The sequence below is a fragment of the Oryzias latipes genome, chromosome 20 (assembly GCF_002234675.1).
Source record: "Oryzias latipes chromosome 20, ASM223467v1".
Classification (NCBI taxonomy): domain Eukaryota; kingdom Metazoa; phylum Chordata; class Actinopteri; order Beloniformes; family Adrianichthyidae; genus Oryzias; species Oryzias latipes.
This window is the reverse complement of record NC_019878.2, coordinates 1,803,848-1,821,450: the sequence shown is the minus strand read 5'-3', so window position 1 is coordinate 1,821,450 and position 17,603 is coordinate 1,803,848. Positions and strand designations below refer to the sequence as shown.

General features: G+C 40.7%; 2 protein-coding genes and 1 long non-coding RNA gene across 5 annotated transcripts in view; 2 read left to right on the top strand and 1 right to left on the bottom strand.

Annotated features, from left to right (window-relative positions):
* Positions 1-234: 234 nt before the first annotated feature.
* LOC101155758 (leucine-rich repeat-containing protein 30) overlaps positions 235-17,603 on the top strand; it is a 32,786-nt gene continuing 15,417 nt past the window's right edge. The window contains exons 1-5 of the mRNA XM_004086855.4: positions 235-375; positions 3,893-4,130; positions 4,217-4,348; positions 6,676-6,789; positions 9,982-10,116. Of these exons, the coding sequence (XP_004086903.1) occupies positions 3,981-4,130; positions 4,217-4,348; positions 6,676-6,789; positions 9,982-10,116 (531 nt within the window). The 5' untranslated portion in view covers positions 235-375; positions 3,893-3,980. The remainder of the gene's footprint in view (positions 376-3,892; positions 4,131-4,216; positions 4,349-6,675; positions 6,790-9,981; positions 10,117-17,603) is intronic.
* LOC105353822 lies at positions 10,833-14,519 on the bottom strand. 3 transcript variants are annotated; one of them, XR_002872313.1, is made up of 7 exons: positions 14,121-14,519; positions 13,131-13,356; positions 12,844-13,003; positions 12,549-12,759; positions 12,315-12,451; positions 12,145-12,210; positions 10,833-11,303 (listed from the first exon to the last, which is right to left on the bottom strand). It is a non-coding gene; the product is annotated as an uncharacterized LOC105353822 (long non-coding RNA). The 3 variants fall into 3 exon arrangements; XR_002872312.1 differs by lacking the exon at positions 12,145-12,210 and having other exon boundaries at positions 14,121-14,516; XR_002872314.1 differs by lacking the exon at positions 12,145-12,210 and having other exon boundaries at positions 12,549-12,721; positions 14,121-14,516.
* Positions 15,227-17,428, top strand: LOC111946580. Its single transcript, XM_023949920.1, has 3 exons — positions 15,227-15,909; positions 16,112-16,229; positions 16,501-17,428. Exons 1-3 carry the CDS (start codon positions 15,320-15,322, stop codon positions 17,260-17,262), a joined length of 1,470 nt encoding a protein of 489 aa, XP_023805688.1. The 5' UTR covers positions 15,227-15,319; the 3' UTR covers positions 17,263-17,428.

The window sequence follows — 17,603 nt, the reverse complement described above, 5'->3', positions numbered from 1 at the left end:
GACCATAGAAAAAATGTGTTCCCCTAACGAGAAAAAGGAATGTCTTTTAAAGCTACAATCTAAAATCCTACTGAAGATCGGATGGAAAAGTTTGAAATTCTGTGTTTCATCAGCTGCTTCTCTTTCCGACAGAGCATTCCTTTTGGATCAACATGCACATGTCTGCAAAGAGTAACTTCAGCCAATCAAAGCTCAGAGCAGCTGACCGACAGCAGCAGCTGGGAGCTCCTTTAAAAACAGCCTGTCCTCTTCAGAAAGCTTCAAGGGTGGAGATTCTCAAAGGGGTTGCTCACTGATCGACTGATACAGACATAACCCGTTTAGCCTTGTTCTCTCTGGTGGTGAGTCCGGCTGCTCTGAGCGAATCATCTGGAGGTAAAACTGTTTTTGGATTTTCAAAGTGATAGCTCAGTGAGCTAATTCTGTGGCTGACGGAGAGAGCGTTTCTGAAGAATTTTGGCTACTTGCTTTTTTATTATTGTTATTTGTTATTTTGTCATACTGATTCTTTTCCCTAAAGGATCCTGGATGTGTTCAGACTAAAATATGCCCTCAAACTCACATACAAACTTCCCGAAGATGAGAAATGTTTTCAGATTGTATAATGAGTCTCTAGTGTTGGACAGACTTTGTTTTTACAGTAGAGCGGATCCAAGGATCTACTCCACAAGTCCCATGGATAATTTTGTGTAATGTGCCTTTTTCTTTTTATGTATGCATCATTAAAAAACCCTAAAGAGCAGAAGAAGTAGAGCTAAATCAGAAAAAATAACAAGAGCTGAGACTGATATGTTTACATTAATGGTGGTTTATTTGTTCCCACAACTGAAACATATGTGTATGCAGTTTCACACAGGCAGGCACTTTATGCTGCCTTCACAACCAACAGGATTCGCCACGCCACTTCAAATACCTGAACTTTGGTGTCAACATTGTGTCAACCAATCACAAGCGGCTGGGATAGGCTCCAGCAGCCCCGTGACCCTGAAAGGCACTTGACGGCCTAGAAGATGAATGAATATATTTATTGGTTTTTAAACACAAACCAACCAAACAAAATACAACACTTGGCCCATGAATGCTAGGATAGACTGCATGTGCAAGGAGTCATAATAAAACGATACAGAAAAATGCAGGAAAATGTGGTAAAGAAAACAATGCATCTAAAATATATTGTACATGGGTGCAGTTACTATTAATTACAAATGCTCTCTTAAAGGTTTTAGCAACATCAAGTCCAAATACAAAATGAAAGGTGCCCATGTTTTCACAAAAACATCCTCTTTGTGATGCAGTCAACAATAGACACACAGTACACTATAATACCAAGTATTGGTAAGACCATTAACAATTGAATCAACCAATCCCAAAAGTAAAAGCAGAGGGTTGTTATTTAAGTCAGTAGACAGTAGACAGTGGGCCGGATTAAACCATCTGGGCCGTATGTTTGACACCCCCTGATCTATCTTTGCAGTTCTCATCACCTATCTTGATACTAAATTCCATATCCAACCATTCTTGCAAGTGTGCTGTGTTGTTTGCATGATGACCTTAAAGAATATTGTAGAACTTAGAATGCTAAGATTTGGTCAGTAAAAGCTTTTTCTCAATATCTGTACGTCCTGAGACATTGATTGTGTTATTTTGCTATCAACAAAATCCCCGACCTGCAAGTATCTGTAAAATTCTGTTTTAGGAATATTACCTTTTTCAATCAGTTGACTCTTTACATGCCCAAGTATGGGCATGTAAAAGCTTGATTCAATTAACAACTTGAATCAAACAGCTTAAATTTGGTTGAATATATACTTTTATTGATTAATCATTACACCAATAATCTGTGTTTACTGCTATTAAAAAATTAACATTGATAAAACCTGTAGTTCCGGCGTAAACAAAAATTTACTTTCACCCCCGATGCTTGCTGCTTTGTGATGGTATTTTAGCAGCAGCTCTCTCAATCCCATGTATTTGTCTGTCAGAAACCTTTGTCATTCTGCCTTCATCTACACCAGGGGTGGGCAATTCCAGGCCTCGAGGGCCGGTGTGTCTGCATGATTTCCAGATAGTCTTGCCCTACTCATGGCTAATTACCTGGTTCAGGTGTGTCCAGCCAATTAGAACATGCCAGAGCAGGGTATGCTGGAAAACATGCAGGAATGCGGCCCTCAGTGCCCACCTCTGATCTACACCAAACCGTATGTGCTCTGAATTAGCTACAAATCTCTTAATAGTTCGATGATCACGCTTAAGTCTTCCTGAAATAGCCAAGGTTATCCTACCTAGTCCAAGGCATTGAACTATTTCATTTTTTTATCAGCAGAGGTCCTTTTTCTTTCTCATATTGCTTGAAAGTGTTAGCCCGCTTAATAATGTGGAACTATCTTTTTGACACTTAAATACAATTTGCACAATTTGGAATGGACTGTGTGTCTTCAACCTACATTCACATATCCCAAAATTCCGCTGCGCGACAATCCAAATGCAAGTTTTTCAACAATTTCAGCATGTGGTCACGCAGCAGCAATTGTAATTGGAAGGTGGCAGTAGTATTTTTACACACAGCGGCTGCGGACGTTTTACGAAAAATGTAAATTTTACAGGCAGCAGCGCAATAATTGACTGACAGGAGGGGCTCCAAGGTCCCCAAAATTGTCTAATGATTGGTTGATTTCAGACTGCCACCCTCAAGCCACCCCTTTGCCCCCGTGCTGCCATCCCACTGCGACCGTCCGATTGTTAGAACTCTTGTAACAGCACAGCCACTCGACAAGGGCTGTTGACATGACCAGATGTCCATCTGGCGATCCTGGCACCAATGGGTCCTGCATATAAATGGGGAAACGGTATTTATGCTCCAATAATGTACTGATGCTTTTCATCAGATGAAGACTCCTGCTGCAGTTGGACCGCTTAGACCTTCGTTTTTTGGGGCACAGGGGCTTTGCCCTTGCTGGGTTTATTGGGAGGCAAGATGTCTAAAAAATGTAAAGTGACAAGATTATAATGTGTGCTCAAATTCTGAGTAACAAATAACCAGTGGTGCAGAAGGGCCGGCTCTTATATAACCTCAGGATACCAGGTGGCTGGTGGCACTTTATATGGACATTCCCCGTCCAGAGACTTTTCTTTTCTTCTTACTTGTCCGGTCCAACAGCTGGACAAACAGATGAGAGCTGAAGGCCTCTTGTGTTGGACATATTTAACTTTAACAACAGGGGTTATAAATCTTCTGAAAAACCAGAGGGATGTCTGAATAAACCGCACGGAAATGGAAAGGAGGGAAGAAGAGAGAGGGATGTTAGAGAGGGGGGGGGGGGGCAGGAGCGCACCTCAACCCCAGCTCAAAGTTCCTGGATGCCACACACCTGAGTCTCATTTATAATCACTCACAGTATACTTAAGCACTGTGCTGAGCCTCACTCAGTGTGAAGTATTGTTTGTGCCACTCTGCCTGTGTTACCAAGTGTTATATTAGGATCTGATCTTCTGACTTCCTGACCCTGTTTTGTCTCTGATTCTGTTTGCCTGCTGCCTGTCCCGAATCTTGCCTGGATCCTTTCTTCTCTGTTGCCCCATGCTCGTCATTGGCCCCCTGCCTGCCTGTCCCTGATTTAGCTTTGTGGACTTTTAGCTGTGCTAATAGACCCTAATGCAATTGGAACCAGGTGTCTTCCCATTTTTTTACAATTTGTGACTGTAGCATCAGTGTCTGACAGAATCTACGATTGTACTGGTACATTCACTCTCTCTGAATTTGTCTGTTAACTTCTGACCCAATTTTTTCTTTTTCCTCTCCGGTGACCAGCTTTCCTCTCAGAGCATTCATCTGACTAACCTGACCTGCTTCAGATTTCAGAGGTTGTGTTGACTTTGTGCTTTCATCTTACAGGAGATCTTCAGTCTTCCATGAGCCCAGCAAAGTGGTTAAGATTCTCCCTGAAATCATAGGCAATGGATGTCTAAAACCTACCGAGAGTATGGGAGGAAGACTGTGCCGTGAGGAGTTGAGAGAGGAGAAGAAAAGGAGCCCTACCAGAGACAGTCTGACATCATCAGAGAAAGTCAAAAGATTTATTGTCAAACAGTTTGGATACAACGTCCTGAGCCTGGCCCGCCGCGGCCTGAAGGTACACACAGGAGGCAGTAGAGGGAGTTGTTGGTCATTCATGAAGATCCGAGCTTCTTCAATCATCTTGCCTCCTTTGTCATGCAGGAGATGCCGGACGAGCTGTGGGAGCTACTGGAGCTGGAGAAATTGAATCTATCTCTAAACAACCTAAAGACTGTCCCGCCTCAGCTGGCTCTGCTCTCCAACCTGGTGGTTCTGAACCTTTGGGGCAACCAGGTGAGGTCCACTCAGGTCTGGAGTAGTTTCCGCAACAGAAAGAGATAGTCCTGCATCAGCCAAATCTAGACACAGATTAATTTCAGTTCTCAGAGTTTTCTGCAGCTCATACACTGTTCACTTTGGGAGCTTGGCTCACCTGAGCTCTTCAGTGCACCTGACTTAACTGGTTCAAGTCACTTCAAGTAGTACACTTACCCTCGATTTACACTGGTCCGACTTCCTGACCGTCAGTTGGTTTGCATTGTTTCTGTTGCATCTTTGGTCTGTCCCACCTCCCCCTGTTTCCTGCTTCTCCTGCTATTTGGTGTAACGTTGATGCATCAAAGCGTCGTAAATAGAACTCCTACATGAAGCTTGCATTGGGGTGGGGAGAGACAGATGTCAGATGCAGACATGATGGAGGCGATGTAAACATTCAGACTGATTAATTCAATTCAATTCAATTTTATTTGTATAGCCCAAAATCACAACAACAGTCGTCTCGATGGGCTTCGAAGTAAAACATGAAATCAAAAGGATCACGAATACAAAGAGTTCAATAGAAAAATACTAAAATGAACTAACAAACTGACTAAGCTATACTGGCATCCCTGCCCTTAGACCCCCCTTCGCGGTAAGGAAAAACTCCCAAAAAACCGGATTCCGGAAAAAACGAAGAAACCTCAGGGGTGCCTTAATGATTGTTCAATTTTTTTGTGGTAATGCAATACAACAGAGACGGAGTGAAATCAGCCTTTAAGAGTATTTGAGTAACTATATTTGAGTATAAGTATAAACGTAGCAAGTAAACTATGAAGGTGTAGTGCAGGAAGTATACTAACTGAATACTGCAAAGGTTTTGTCCCACTTAGCAATCATGCTAACTCCGTGACACCTGAATTTATTACCAGCTAAGAGAAAAACAATATTGTTTTTGCTTGCAAATAGATGCTAAATATAGCTAAGTTTGGAGCCGAAGTATTTTAATACGCACCAACAGGCGTTAAAGGGTTAATTTATTTCACCCCATTTGAAATCCAATCCTAAACAATTGAACGACATGTGTGGAACCTGTGCTTCGAGTTTAGTGGATGATTAGTCTGTGAAACTCACTTTAAAACATTCATGTCCTGCAACATTTGTGCAGATTTCTCCACAGTTTTCTAATTTTTTGAAATCCTGTTGTTGTGGGTTTCATGAGCTGGAATATCAACTTGTGTAAAGATAAACAAATACTTAAAATCAATTAAACAGTGGGCCCTGAATCTATGATCCATGCAAGTTTAATTATTCAAATGAAATTATGGAAATGAATACATTTTTTTGGAAAGGGTCTGTAAATGAAAAACTCAAATGGAACATTCATACAGCATGTAAAAGCTTTACAGAAGATAAAGACTCAATAAAACTAAGTTGTTGATTTGTAAAGGTTGTTTCTGATTTGTAAAAATGTATTAAAGGCGACACTGCAGGATCTTTTTGATGAAATGTCATTTAACAATAATGATTGTTCGACCTCCTTCCTCCAAGTGGGTGAACCCTGTGAAAGGCGATCTTCTGCATTCGTCTTAGGGAAGCTGGACGTCCATGAAGGTTTTTACCGTGGCCTCCGGACTTCTCCTGCCTCCTCTGGAATTCCAGAGGTGACCAGGTTTTCCCTCATGCTCCAAGCTTGAAGATCCAGGAGGGTTTCTTTGATGGTTCTTTCTCCATGAAGGTCGAGCAGTGTCCCTGCTGAGGGTTTCTAGGGGTCCAGGCCGGTGCGAGCTCACTTACCTGCTGCTGGCTGGACTCCAGACTTCTGCAGGCTTGGAAGTCTTGGTGTAGACCTTAAGCAGATTCAAGTGAGGATCAATGCTGGAGAGCTTTTTATTAACAGAGTCCAGGATGCCGCTGAAGCTGCTGTCTGGAGAAGACAGGGTGACTGCATTTAGAGGATGGAGAAGTGGTACTTGTCTTTCCCATAACGGTTGTACTAAAGCAATCCTGAATGTAAACCTGCAGGTCCTCCCGGCCACTAGTGGGTGAACAATATTTTACAGGTTTTGTTAGTTTTTGGATCATCTGGTGTTAAATGAAATAGGATAAAAATGTTTTTTCAACTCCTTGCATGCCACCATGTTGAACCGCCACGGTTGTCCTGTCGGGTCTTGTAACACTACAGCATCACCTCTCTCTCATGTACTCACTGGCCTCTGCCCCCCCCCCCCCCTTGGGGTGAACCTGAGCTGTTCTCTTTACGGCAAGCAAACCTCAAATAGTGATTGTTCCGGTGTTTTCTCAGCCGTCAGTGCATGTGTCACTCATCACACTGTCATCTTTGTGTTGTTGTTGTCTTTGTGCAGCTTAGCAGCCTTCCACCGGAGATCGGACAGTTGAGCAGACTTCGGGTTTTGTTCATCTACAGAAATAATCTGACAGAAGTTCCTGAAGAACTAGGAGCCTGCACACAGCTGGAGGTAGAGTACCAAAAGAGATTTGTCTGCTTCTTGTTTATGAAGAAATGATTTTTATTTCTACTTTACAGCAAACAAAAATGAAAAATAACTGCATAAAATTACAAAGAACATTGCCATAAGATTGTTTCAGCACATTTAAGGTAACCATTTATTGCATTCATATTCGCTGTCTTTTGCGACATGCATATTATTGCGATAAATTTGCGTATATTGTGCAGGCCTAGTTAAGACGCATTCATTCTATTTATTTTCTTTTACTGAAGGATATTTTTTGTGGAAATCAGACAATGTTAACTGTTCCATTTATATATTTTAAGTTACCAAAATAAAAGCACAATGAATTTGTTTGGGTAAAAGCAACTTAAATATGAGATACAGCTGAGGTGCTTAACATTGTGATCATTAAATGAACTAAATTTGACTATTTTATTACAATGGAAGGATTATTGATATTCAGAGCCTTTTTTCCAAGTTATACTCTTCAAAAGAAAAGTGTTCCAGTACAATACCGGGATACGTATTGAATCGCCAGACTCTTGCCAATACACACCCCTAGTAAAAACCACTAGGAGCTTACAAACAAAGGAAAGGTTTCAACTGAGCTCTAAGATTAACAGAAGGGATGAACGCTTGTTTAGATGGTCCAGTTAACAGCAGTGTTGCTGCATTCTGGACATACTGCAGGCGATCAGTGAACGCTGAGTGACACCAAAGTGAAGCATTACAATAATCAATTCGAAAGGTAATTGCCAGATCACCGTTTCAAGATCGCTGCGGATCAGCTAAGTTTTTGCTTAAAGGCTCAAGTGTAAGGATTCAGTGGTTTGGTTTTCTTTGTCATGTTTTTGGTTTTCTTTTTTGTCAGTCACTCCACTTTCAGGTTCATGATCCACAGCTGTCTTCAGTTCAGTTAATTGCCCTCAGCCTATTCAAGTGTCTTGGTTTCTGTTCATCCTTGTCAGGTCATCTGCTCTGTTTTGTCAACGGTTTGTTTCTCCCCATAGTTTTGTCATGTTTCAGTTTGTGTATTAAATGTTTTATTTCCTGTCACCAAGCTTGGTCTCCTGCATTTTGGATCCTCCACCATCAGTTCATGACAGAATGACCTGAACCATATGGGATGCCAGGGCCTTCTGGAAGTCCTCCTGTTGGGAAAGGCGGGCTTCCAGGCGTTGCAGAATGGCTGTTAAATTTTGCTCTCTGCTGAGTCCATTCTGGCCTGTTTGTACTGACAAGGCAGAACACAGGACTGGACTCAGATGAAGAGTTTAAGGTTATTTTAATTCTCAGCTTGAGAAGTTGGCTAAGCTTTGAGCCATGAAGACACATGACAAACAGGCACTGGACAAAGGGAAACTCCGGCTATAAATACATGAGGAGGGGAGGCACAGGTGGAAACGATCAGGGATGATGAGGCGCTCTCAGCTGTGGGGAAACAAATAGGGCAGGGAGAGGAAGGTCTGAAACGAGATTTGGGTTAAACCTTCAGAATAAAACAGGAAGTGTCACACGACACAACACAAGTGACGGACAGGAACTTGACGAGACATGACATCAAGTGTTAAAAGCTCATTTTGAAAACACTTTCAATCTGTCAAATTTAAACCATGCCCAAGATAACCTGTAGATTTCTAATGGGACGGTCAGCTGTAGAGGTGTCACCAAATGAATGGTAAATGATGTATATTTGCACAGAAGGGCCAAAGCGCTGTCCAGTCACAGTCCCATTCACATATGCACACACACTGATGGCGGCTCTGCTGCTGAACAATGGCGTCAACCTCTAACCACCAGGAGCAACGTGGGGCTCACCGAGGACACTTGGCATATGGCAAGGGGAGGCAGTTTTAAACTATCGGGGGTCAGTCTGGAAGTTCTCATTCTCATGTAACCACGTACTGGGGTGATAGAAGGTTGCAATGCACCTTGGGAGGGGGGGAGGTTCAACAGGGGTCCACCCCTCACATTGGTTGCCACATGGATTTGGACCCCTTTCCTCTCAGTTTTAACTGCACCATAGGCATTTAGGGACCCTTGGTGGGAGGGTGGACATCACTGTGAGCGATCAGGAGATGTCCTCTCAGTGCCCTACCCGCCAATTTTAACTGCCCCCTTTATCACACACATTTCAGTGTGTGTGTGGACAGATCCCACCCCTTTCGACTACCATCTACACCTGACAGTAATGATGATGAACCTCCAGTGTTGTCCTGCCGTGGCGCCTGAGAGCAGAGAGTTTTTGGTTTGGCTACTATAGTGAAATGTAAAACTTTAGTCACATTTATATGGATGTATTTGTGTAGCACAATTAAAAATAAAAGTCAAAAGCAGAAATGCTTTTTCATTTTCTAAATGAAGCTGCATTTTTTGACTCAAAATTGAAATGACAAAGCAATCCGTCAAAATGCTTTTTCATTTTCTTCTTCAACACTGCTTATTCTGTCACTTCATTAAAATGATAAAGAAAATGTCTAATTAGATAATTAAAATGGATTGGCAGAAAGGATTTTTAATTTTCTAAATGTAACTGCATCAAATGACTCAAAATTAGAATGAAAAATCAATACTTCAAATTGCTTTTTCCTTTTCTACCTAAAAACCGCTTATTCTGTTTCATAATTAAAATGAAAATGCAAAGAGGGGATTGCATTTTCATTTTCATGTCCATAATGTGTCGGATAATTCAATTCCTGTCAGAATTTCCTGTGGGGAGGCGGGGCGATGACTTCAGTGCTATCTTCGTGAGTCTGGCTGCTAACAGACACATGCTAGGAACAGTGCAGCCAGGCTTGTAGCTTTGTGTTAGCAGCAGAGGAGGCCTTTAGCTCTCATCTGTTTGCTCAGCTGTTGGACAGGACAAGTTAAAAAAAAAAAACTAATAGGGGTCTGACAGATAGCTAAGCCGAACATTAAATCAGACATCTAATTAAATTAAACCTTTTTTTTTTTAATTTGTTGATAATTCTGAGCGATAAAAAAAATAGATTGTCAAAGAAGAGGAAAAGACCAATCTGGTTAACAATTACGAGGTGTAATATGTGTCATCTGCCAAGAAAGATGTTTCTTTGTCAGCCAGCTCAATTTAAGGTAAGTCAGAGATAACAAAGCTTAGCAGAATACTGTTTTTTTTTGTAATGTGTCCAGACCTGACCTGTCCAACATTCACAATTAAGTTTTAACCATCTACTCCAGGTGCTGAGTGTGGCCAATAACCAGCTGTCCTCACTGCCTGCTTCTCTGTCCAACCTGAGCAGACTGAAGAAGCTCAACCTCAGCCACAACCTCATTGCTCACGTCCCAGGCTGCATCTACAACATGAAGACTCTGGTAGGTCATTCATCTGATGTGTTTTCTTCCCCCTGGCCAACTTTAGGCTGTTTCACACTGTAGTGTAAAATGTATCCCATAGGAAAAATCTGTTGCTCATATGTTGCTTGATCTCGTCTCTTGAGATCAGTTTGAGCGTCTCATATTCGTATCATTCAGTGATCATTTGCTTCTTAACTCTTGCTCCTAAGGGTCCCTTAGGAGCAAGAGTTAAGCTATAATGAGAAAAGACATCACTGAGACAAATGAGGTTGAGTTGAGACAACTGTTAGAGCAATAATTAAGAAGTGGGAGAGACGAACCTAAGACGTTCATGAGACAAATCTGAGAAGAATGAGTCCTAAAAGAGATCTCATCATTGTCTGTCTGATGTCTCTTTCATGTCTTAATCATTTCTCTTAAATGTCTTACCAAAGCCGTTAATGAGAATGATATTTGAGATGTATTTGAGAAAGAAAAGAGAAGTTATTTTTATAGCAGTGGTAGCCAATCCTGGTCCTCAGGGCCACCATCCAGTAGGGTTTAGATGTTTCTTTGCTCCCCAGATGTGAATCAACAGGTTATTAACCACCTCCTGCAGAACTTGAGGAGGCAATTCAACCACTGCAGCAGATCTGTTGGAGCAGGAAAACAGCTAAAACATCCATAACAGTGACCTTCAAGGACCAGGATGGGAGACCACTGATATACAGTAACAGTAAAAACAATACTAGAAATGTAAATGCTTTACACTTTATTTGGGCAGCACCATCATCAGTACAGCATTTGAATTGTGGTAGCAGTATTAAACACTTTTTAAAATATTAAATGCATTAAGTACATGAACCGTGGCGTACTCAATGTGGCTGACATGATGGTAAAGAAAACTTCCATATTTTAAACAACAAACACACTGACATCACTGCTGAGGTACAAGGAAAAAAACAAGATTATGTAACCACATAAAAAAGTACCTGATAAAAACATTCTCCTAAACTTGCAGCCTACCAAATCCATGGACCAATTTGAGAACCAGATTAAGATAAAAAATAAGAAAAAAGATGGAAGAGAAACCAGTCCGCATACTGTAGATCATAGCAGTGGCCTTAGAACCTGCTCTGCCCTACATTTGTTGACAACGGCTTTCTTGAGCTTGGCCTCTTCAATTTGTTCCCAACCAGGTAAAGTGGCACATCTTAGGACATCAGCTGTAAGACAAGAACATTAAAATCTGGCATGAGTAAATTGATAATAGACCGCACATAACAAACAAAGATAACACTTCAAGCTAGAAGCAAACTGTAGTTTTATAAAAGCAGCTGCATAATGCTACCATAAGATTACGTTTCTGTCATCCCTAAAAGCAGCCACACGTCGCCTGAGAGGACATCTGTTTCAGTTAAAAGAATTGAAATGCAGCATTCTATGGGCATTAACTATTTAACAAATAAGGTTCAAATCTGTTTCATTTCATTTTTTATGATACAGTCCAGATCAAACATTTAAGAAATGATCAAGTCACATTTTGCATGGTTGGCTCTTAACAAGGGAAAAATAATACCCATGTCTTAATTGGGACGCTGAGGGCTGATCGTGTCAGACAGCAAACTGTGGAATAAGATATTTCAACGAATATATATTATGGTATCATTAAGAATTTTGTGGTAAATATTTTTTGGATTGTTCAGAATATTTCCATTAGTTTTTTAAAGTAGAGCACTTTGGCTTAGGTCTTTGTTCTGTTTGAGACTGAAGAATTATCCCTTAGTGGTACAAAAGTAAAGATTGGAAAAAAGTCTGTTATACTTGGAAAACTTCATAAAGCCACCCTTTAAATTGTATTTTATTTCTTTTAATGTGACACAATCTTACTATTTAAATCAAATTACCCCAAAATAAGGATTTTCAAAGCTAAATTTTAGGTTAGCCAGGGCTGCTCATTCCTGGTCCTTGGGATCCATCACCCTGACTGTTTTCCAGATCCCCAAGCCCTGCTAGCTGTTGATCAGCTCAACCAGATGTCTCCACATTCTGACTGAATGAACACACCTGGTCCAGGTAATCAGCTGGAAATCAGGCAGGCTGGTAGATCTCAAGGACCAGGGATGAGCAGCCCTGAGTTAGATTAATAAAAGATTAATTAGAATAATTAACTGCAGGTCATGATTAACTAACCAAACCCAAAAATGAATCGCATGACAGCACTCATAAATATGTACCTTTGCAGAAACTCCAGGGTTGAAGCCAGCTCAGTTGGATAATGACTGTTAAAGCAGAAGTAGCTTCCGAACATCAGTCATAGTGCTGCAATGTTGTTGTGTACGATGGAGCGGTCCCAACTCAGCATGAACCTGTCCTAAAGACAGAACAATGGATAAAGTAAACATGTCACTCATGTACAGTGTACAAAGACAAAACCTTTAGAATAATTTAACACTGGAAACTTTACTTACCACATACAATAACAGTTGGAGTCAACGGCACCTGCTGCATCTGGACCTCGTCTGCATCTTCTACAAGAACATGGCATCCTCCTCATTAAAGTAGCAGAGCAGAAGAAAGCGCATCTCTTTAACATCTCATCTCTTCTGAGCAGCCACTCTGCTCTCCCCGCATCATCTGCAGCCTTTTAGAGTTTGGAAAAACGTCTTGCTTTCATCATTTCTGCAAAAAGAGTGCAAACCATTTCCTTCCTTAGTCTTGGGCCAGGTCTCTTTCCCCTCTGCACAAATTCCTCAGAAAACTTACTCCATGGAATTTCAAAGCTGTCCTCCCAGTCAATGTATGTACAGTCCTCGGCTTCTGGAAGATGTGGATGACAAACTTCTCGGTGACTATAACAAAAGTGATGATGATTGTGTTGGTGAGGTCTCAACAGATGACGATGTGCTGTTCTCTGGCGTTTGGTCTGCAACAAAAAACAAACAAACAGTATAAGTGTATTAAGTTTACACTGTACTGTCAGTGTGTTACCATTCATATTCATATCCACTTCCGTGCATTACAAAAACTCATTTGTAATGTTTGACACTCACATTTCAATTTCCAGAGAGCAAGACGTTTCCGGGCTTGAACAGGTCTCAAAGCTGGCAGCAAGTCAGCCTCTTCTATGAATCGTAGATCCTCATACAACTCCATTTATTCCAATGGACTGCAAGTGTTCTTCCAGGATGTCTTTTGTGGCTCTGGTAGGACCTCCATAATGGCAGTGTGGAGGAACATGGGTTCTGATTCACTCATTTTCACGTGTATTTAGATCACCTTGAATCAGAGAGGGGAAAAAAACATCATGTACACACATTTTATACAGCACAAAGTAAGATCTGGAAAGGTTTTTAAATATGATTTATGATTCACTAAAATCCTCGTACATATCAGTGTTGACATTTGTTGGCTTAGCTACATCTGTGCTCTCTAAACATCTTCACCACTGACAGAGGGCTGAGAACATCCCTAATCTAACTAACCTAACTTAACCTAACTTCCCTAATATGCATACTTACATTTTCAGATTATGCTTTCTAGACATGTGAGCAGTTAATGATGACTTTACTTTAAACACATGTCCATAACCAGTTTCAAAAGATGGCATGCCAGGCCAAACGTCTGCAAGATGATCTTTTAAACAAGATAAAAGCTTTTTACAGCGTAAAAATTGAACATACAGTGAAACTGCACATTTTGAAGTTTGGAATAATGGACTGTGGTGTCGTCACACTGTGAATGGGATGAACCCTGCAGACCCTTAACTGAAGAGCAAAATGTCTTCCAACGGTTACTTAGCACTCACGCGTTTGGAAAAATATCGAGTCTCATTCTGTAAACTCTGCACTGCAAATAACTCTTCAATGTCTCTATTTTTTATTACAAAAAGCACAAGTAAACCTTTGTAAAAAGTAATAATTACTTATACAGCCAAAGCCACCGCGAGTAGCCCAGACGTCTGCATTACTGGCGGAGCTAGCTTAAAACACCTTTAGCATTCAACTGAGTTCAGAGTTGGAGGGAAGAAATCGCAAACTTACCGTGCAAACTTCAAAGATTTTACTTGAATCTTTTCCAGACAAGCAAAAAAAATGTTGGAGATTCATCACACGGATTGTTAAAACGCAGAAAAAATACGACAAACGGTCGTCAAAAGTCTCTCGTTCTCTGCACTTCTCCCGCTTGCAGATTCCGGCCCGTTGGTGACGTCAACCACAGAGTTTTCCCTCCCACCGTGATCAGCCAATCAGAAATCTGTGTCAAGTGAGGCTGTGATACAGTTTAAAATTCAAATCGGGTTCCTCCAGGCTTCTGTTTGTTCAATATGATGCAGACTAAAATCAAGAAAACTTTCAGCTTGTAAGGCTGCATGAAGGGTGATTTTTAAAGACAAAGATAAATTAACTCAAACTGAACCCCATAAATCTGTACCGCCCTAAAGTTGATTTATTAATTTGATTATTTTTATTTGTGTATTTTATTTGTTTGTTTCAAATGTAAAATCTATTTTTTGTTCACTTTAAGGTGATCCAAATATGATCCCAAATGTCCTTTATTTAGTTCAGACATCAATGTGTTAAATGTTTTATACCCACCAACATATAAGTGTGCGTATATGCACTTGTGCGTGTGTGCATGTGTGCCAGTGCATGCGTGTGTTTGTGTTTAACTAAACCTAGCATCATTAACCCAACATACATTCTTGTTCATTTATGTTTATCTAAGCAGTCAAAAAAAAAGTTTATTAAATCGACACTGCAACGTTGTCTTGAAATTTCATGTTTTTTAAAAAGTTTCAAAAATGTCTTTTGAGGACATGACCGTCTTAATGATTTAACTTTTTTTTCTTGAAATTGTAATTAAGTTATATAAATATGTAAGCAATAAACAACTTTTTTAAGTTGAACATAAATAAAATAAAATATATTATTTTCTAGAGATGAACTGTAATGGTGTCATCATGAGACTCATTTTAGGGCTTGTACTACTCTAATTTTTCTTTTTGCTGAGACAATAAAAAAAAGGCTAAAACAAGATCTAAATTATTGAGCAACGAGAGACAGAACCATTGATGTCTTTCACTGAGACATAACTGAGATAGGGATTTGAAGTAAGGATATCAAATAGGCTATATGCACACGGAGGTGATGACGTACTTCCGCTAAAATCTCAGCCTGCTAAGCCATTTCCGCTCGCGCTGAGGCGATTGTTTACAAAGCGATATAACAGCAACTACAATATGACTAGTAAGAAAACGTTCAAATTTCAGCGAACAATCTATAGTACAGCCGAGCATTGCTGTGTGCCTCTGTGTCAAGCTTCGAGCAAGTACAACAGTTTACTTAGTTTTCATACATTTCCATCTGACGCGGAAATCAGGCGAAAATGGCTTGTAGCTATCCGGAGGGACAAATTCACAGTTACTCCCCATACCCGAGTATGTAGCCGACATTTTAACAAGGGTGATGTTCGTGAGCCCTTATCAGAGACGGGGAGGCGGCTATTAAACAAGGGAGCTGTCCCAGCACTGTTTGAGTGGAACAATTTCACCCTTCCCACTTCACGACCGGGGGTGTGGGAGAGGAGAGAGCGTCCGCCTCCGATGACGGAGGATGACGGCGACGCAGGCGAGAAAGCTGATATCCCTATGGACCACGACTACGCTTCAGCTTCAGATCCTGCAGTTGTTGATTTAGCCCTTGATGACAACATCTCTCTCAGAGATGAGATTCTCAAGCTGAGGGAACACGTCGAGAAGCTGACAATGAATCAGCGCTTTGGAATTCATCGTTTTGCTGCCTCAGACAAGGACATACGTTTTTTCACAAGGTAAGATATCAGATTGTTCTGTAGTAACGTTACTTTTGCAACAACAGATATAGTTGTGTGTGTGTGTGTGTGTGTGTGTGAGAGAGAGAGAGAGGGAGAGAGGAAGGCTAACAGAGTTGTATATTTGAAATGCTTCCAAGTAATATCATAGTATACACTGATATAATATTTAAATGATTATATCTGAATTGTATTTATTTAGATTTGCATCCTATGACCTGCTGATGAGATTCTGGGCCTTAATAGAGCCATCACTGCCAAATATGGTCAGTGTGACACAAGCACAGAGAGGCACCTTTACAGAGCCAAGTTCCACTGTAGTAAGTAGTTATTTACATGGCCCATACAATAAAACTTAAAGGGATAGTTCACTTCAAAATTAAAATTCTGTCATCATATACTCACCCTCAAGTTGTTTCAAACCTGTATGAATTTCTTTCTTCTGCTGAACACAAAGGAAGATATTTTGAAGAAAGAAAGAAATTCACTGAGTATATGATTTTCATTTTGAAGTGAACTATCCCTTTAACAAAGATCAGGGCTAATAGAGGTTGAGAGAAACATAACGCAAATTGTTTTTCTTTTGAACAGACTCGTTTCCTGCAGCCCATGGATGAGATGTTCATGTTTCTCAATTACCTGGCACTGGGTTCAAAACAGCGTGATCTTGCTGACCGGTATGGAGTCCACCAGTCCACAGTCAGTCGGATCATTACAACATGGAGCAACTTTCTGTACACTGTGCTAGGGTCTGTGAGGATCTGGATACCAGAGGAGAAAATAAGGGCACATCTGCCAGCTGAGTTTAAGGACTATGCAGACACTACAGTCATCCTGGACTGCACAGAGCTAAGGTGCCAGTGCCCTTCATCACCTCTTCTCCAAAGTGAAATGTTCTCAGCATACAAGTCCCACTGTACTCTCAAAGGGCTGCTTGGAGTGGCTCCTCATGGGGCGGTCACATTTATTTCTCAACTGTACGCTGGTTCCATCAGTGACAAACAGATCACGCGTGAGTCTGGAATTCTCTCCCTTTTGAGACCTGGAATGGCCATCATGGTCGACCGAGGTTTTCTGGTTGATGACCTTGTACCTTGCAAGATTTATAGGCCAGCATTTCTCTCTGGAAGATCCCAGATGTCTGCCTGTGAGGTCAGGGAGACCCAAGCAATTGCACGCCTCAGGGTGCATGTTGAGCGCCTCATACGGCGTGTTAAGGAACACAAGTTCTTTGACACAGAGATTCCACTTCGGCTTTTTGGCAACATTAATCAGCTGTATACTGTTGCATGTCTTCTGACGAACTATGAAAACGGGCCTCTTGTAAAGGCTTGGGCAAAGAATCCAGAGTAGCAGCAGTAGAAAAAAATAAAAATTAATAACCTATGACCATTTGTATAACTACTTTCTTTAAATGTACCTTTGTAAATTACTTTGTATAAATTGAATTTTATAATTAATGTTATGTATGCACTGCTGTACATTGCACATACTCTTTGAATAAAGAACTACTGAATTATTTGCATGTTATATGTACTTTACCTCACCAATGCTTTTAAGCCATCTGTAATATAAGAATAATACTTTCATGCACAGTGAATTATTTACTGAATAACATTTATTTAGGGCTCCCAATTTACAAACAACAGTTATAAAATAATATTTTTAGGTAACCAATTATCAAAAAAATTAAT

Coding starts and splice junctions, on each gene's coding strand:
- LOC111946580 (XM_023949920.1), top strand. CDS start 15,320: ATGACTAGTAAGAAAACGTTCAAATTTCAGCGAACAATCTATAGTACA. Junction 15,910..16,111: donor GACATACGTTTTTTCACAAG/GTAAGATATCAG, acceptor GTATTTATTTAG/ATTTGCATCCTATGACCTGC. Junction 16,230..16,500: donor CAGAGCCAAGTTCCACTGTA/GTAAGTAGTTAT, acceptor TCTTTTGAACAG/ACTCGTTTCCTGCAGCCCAT.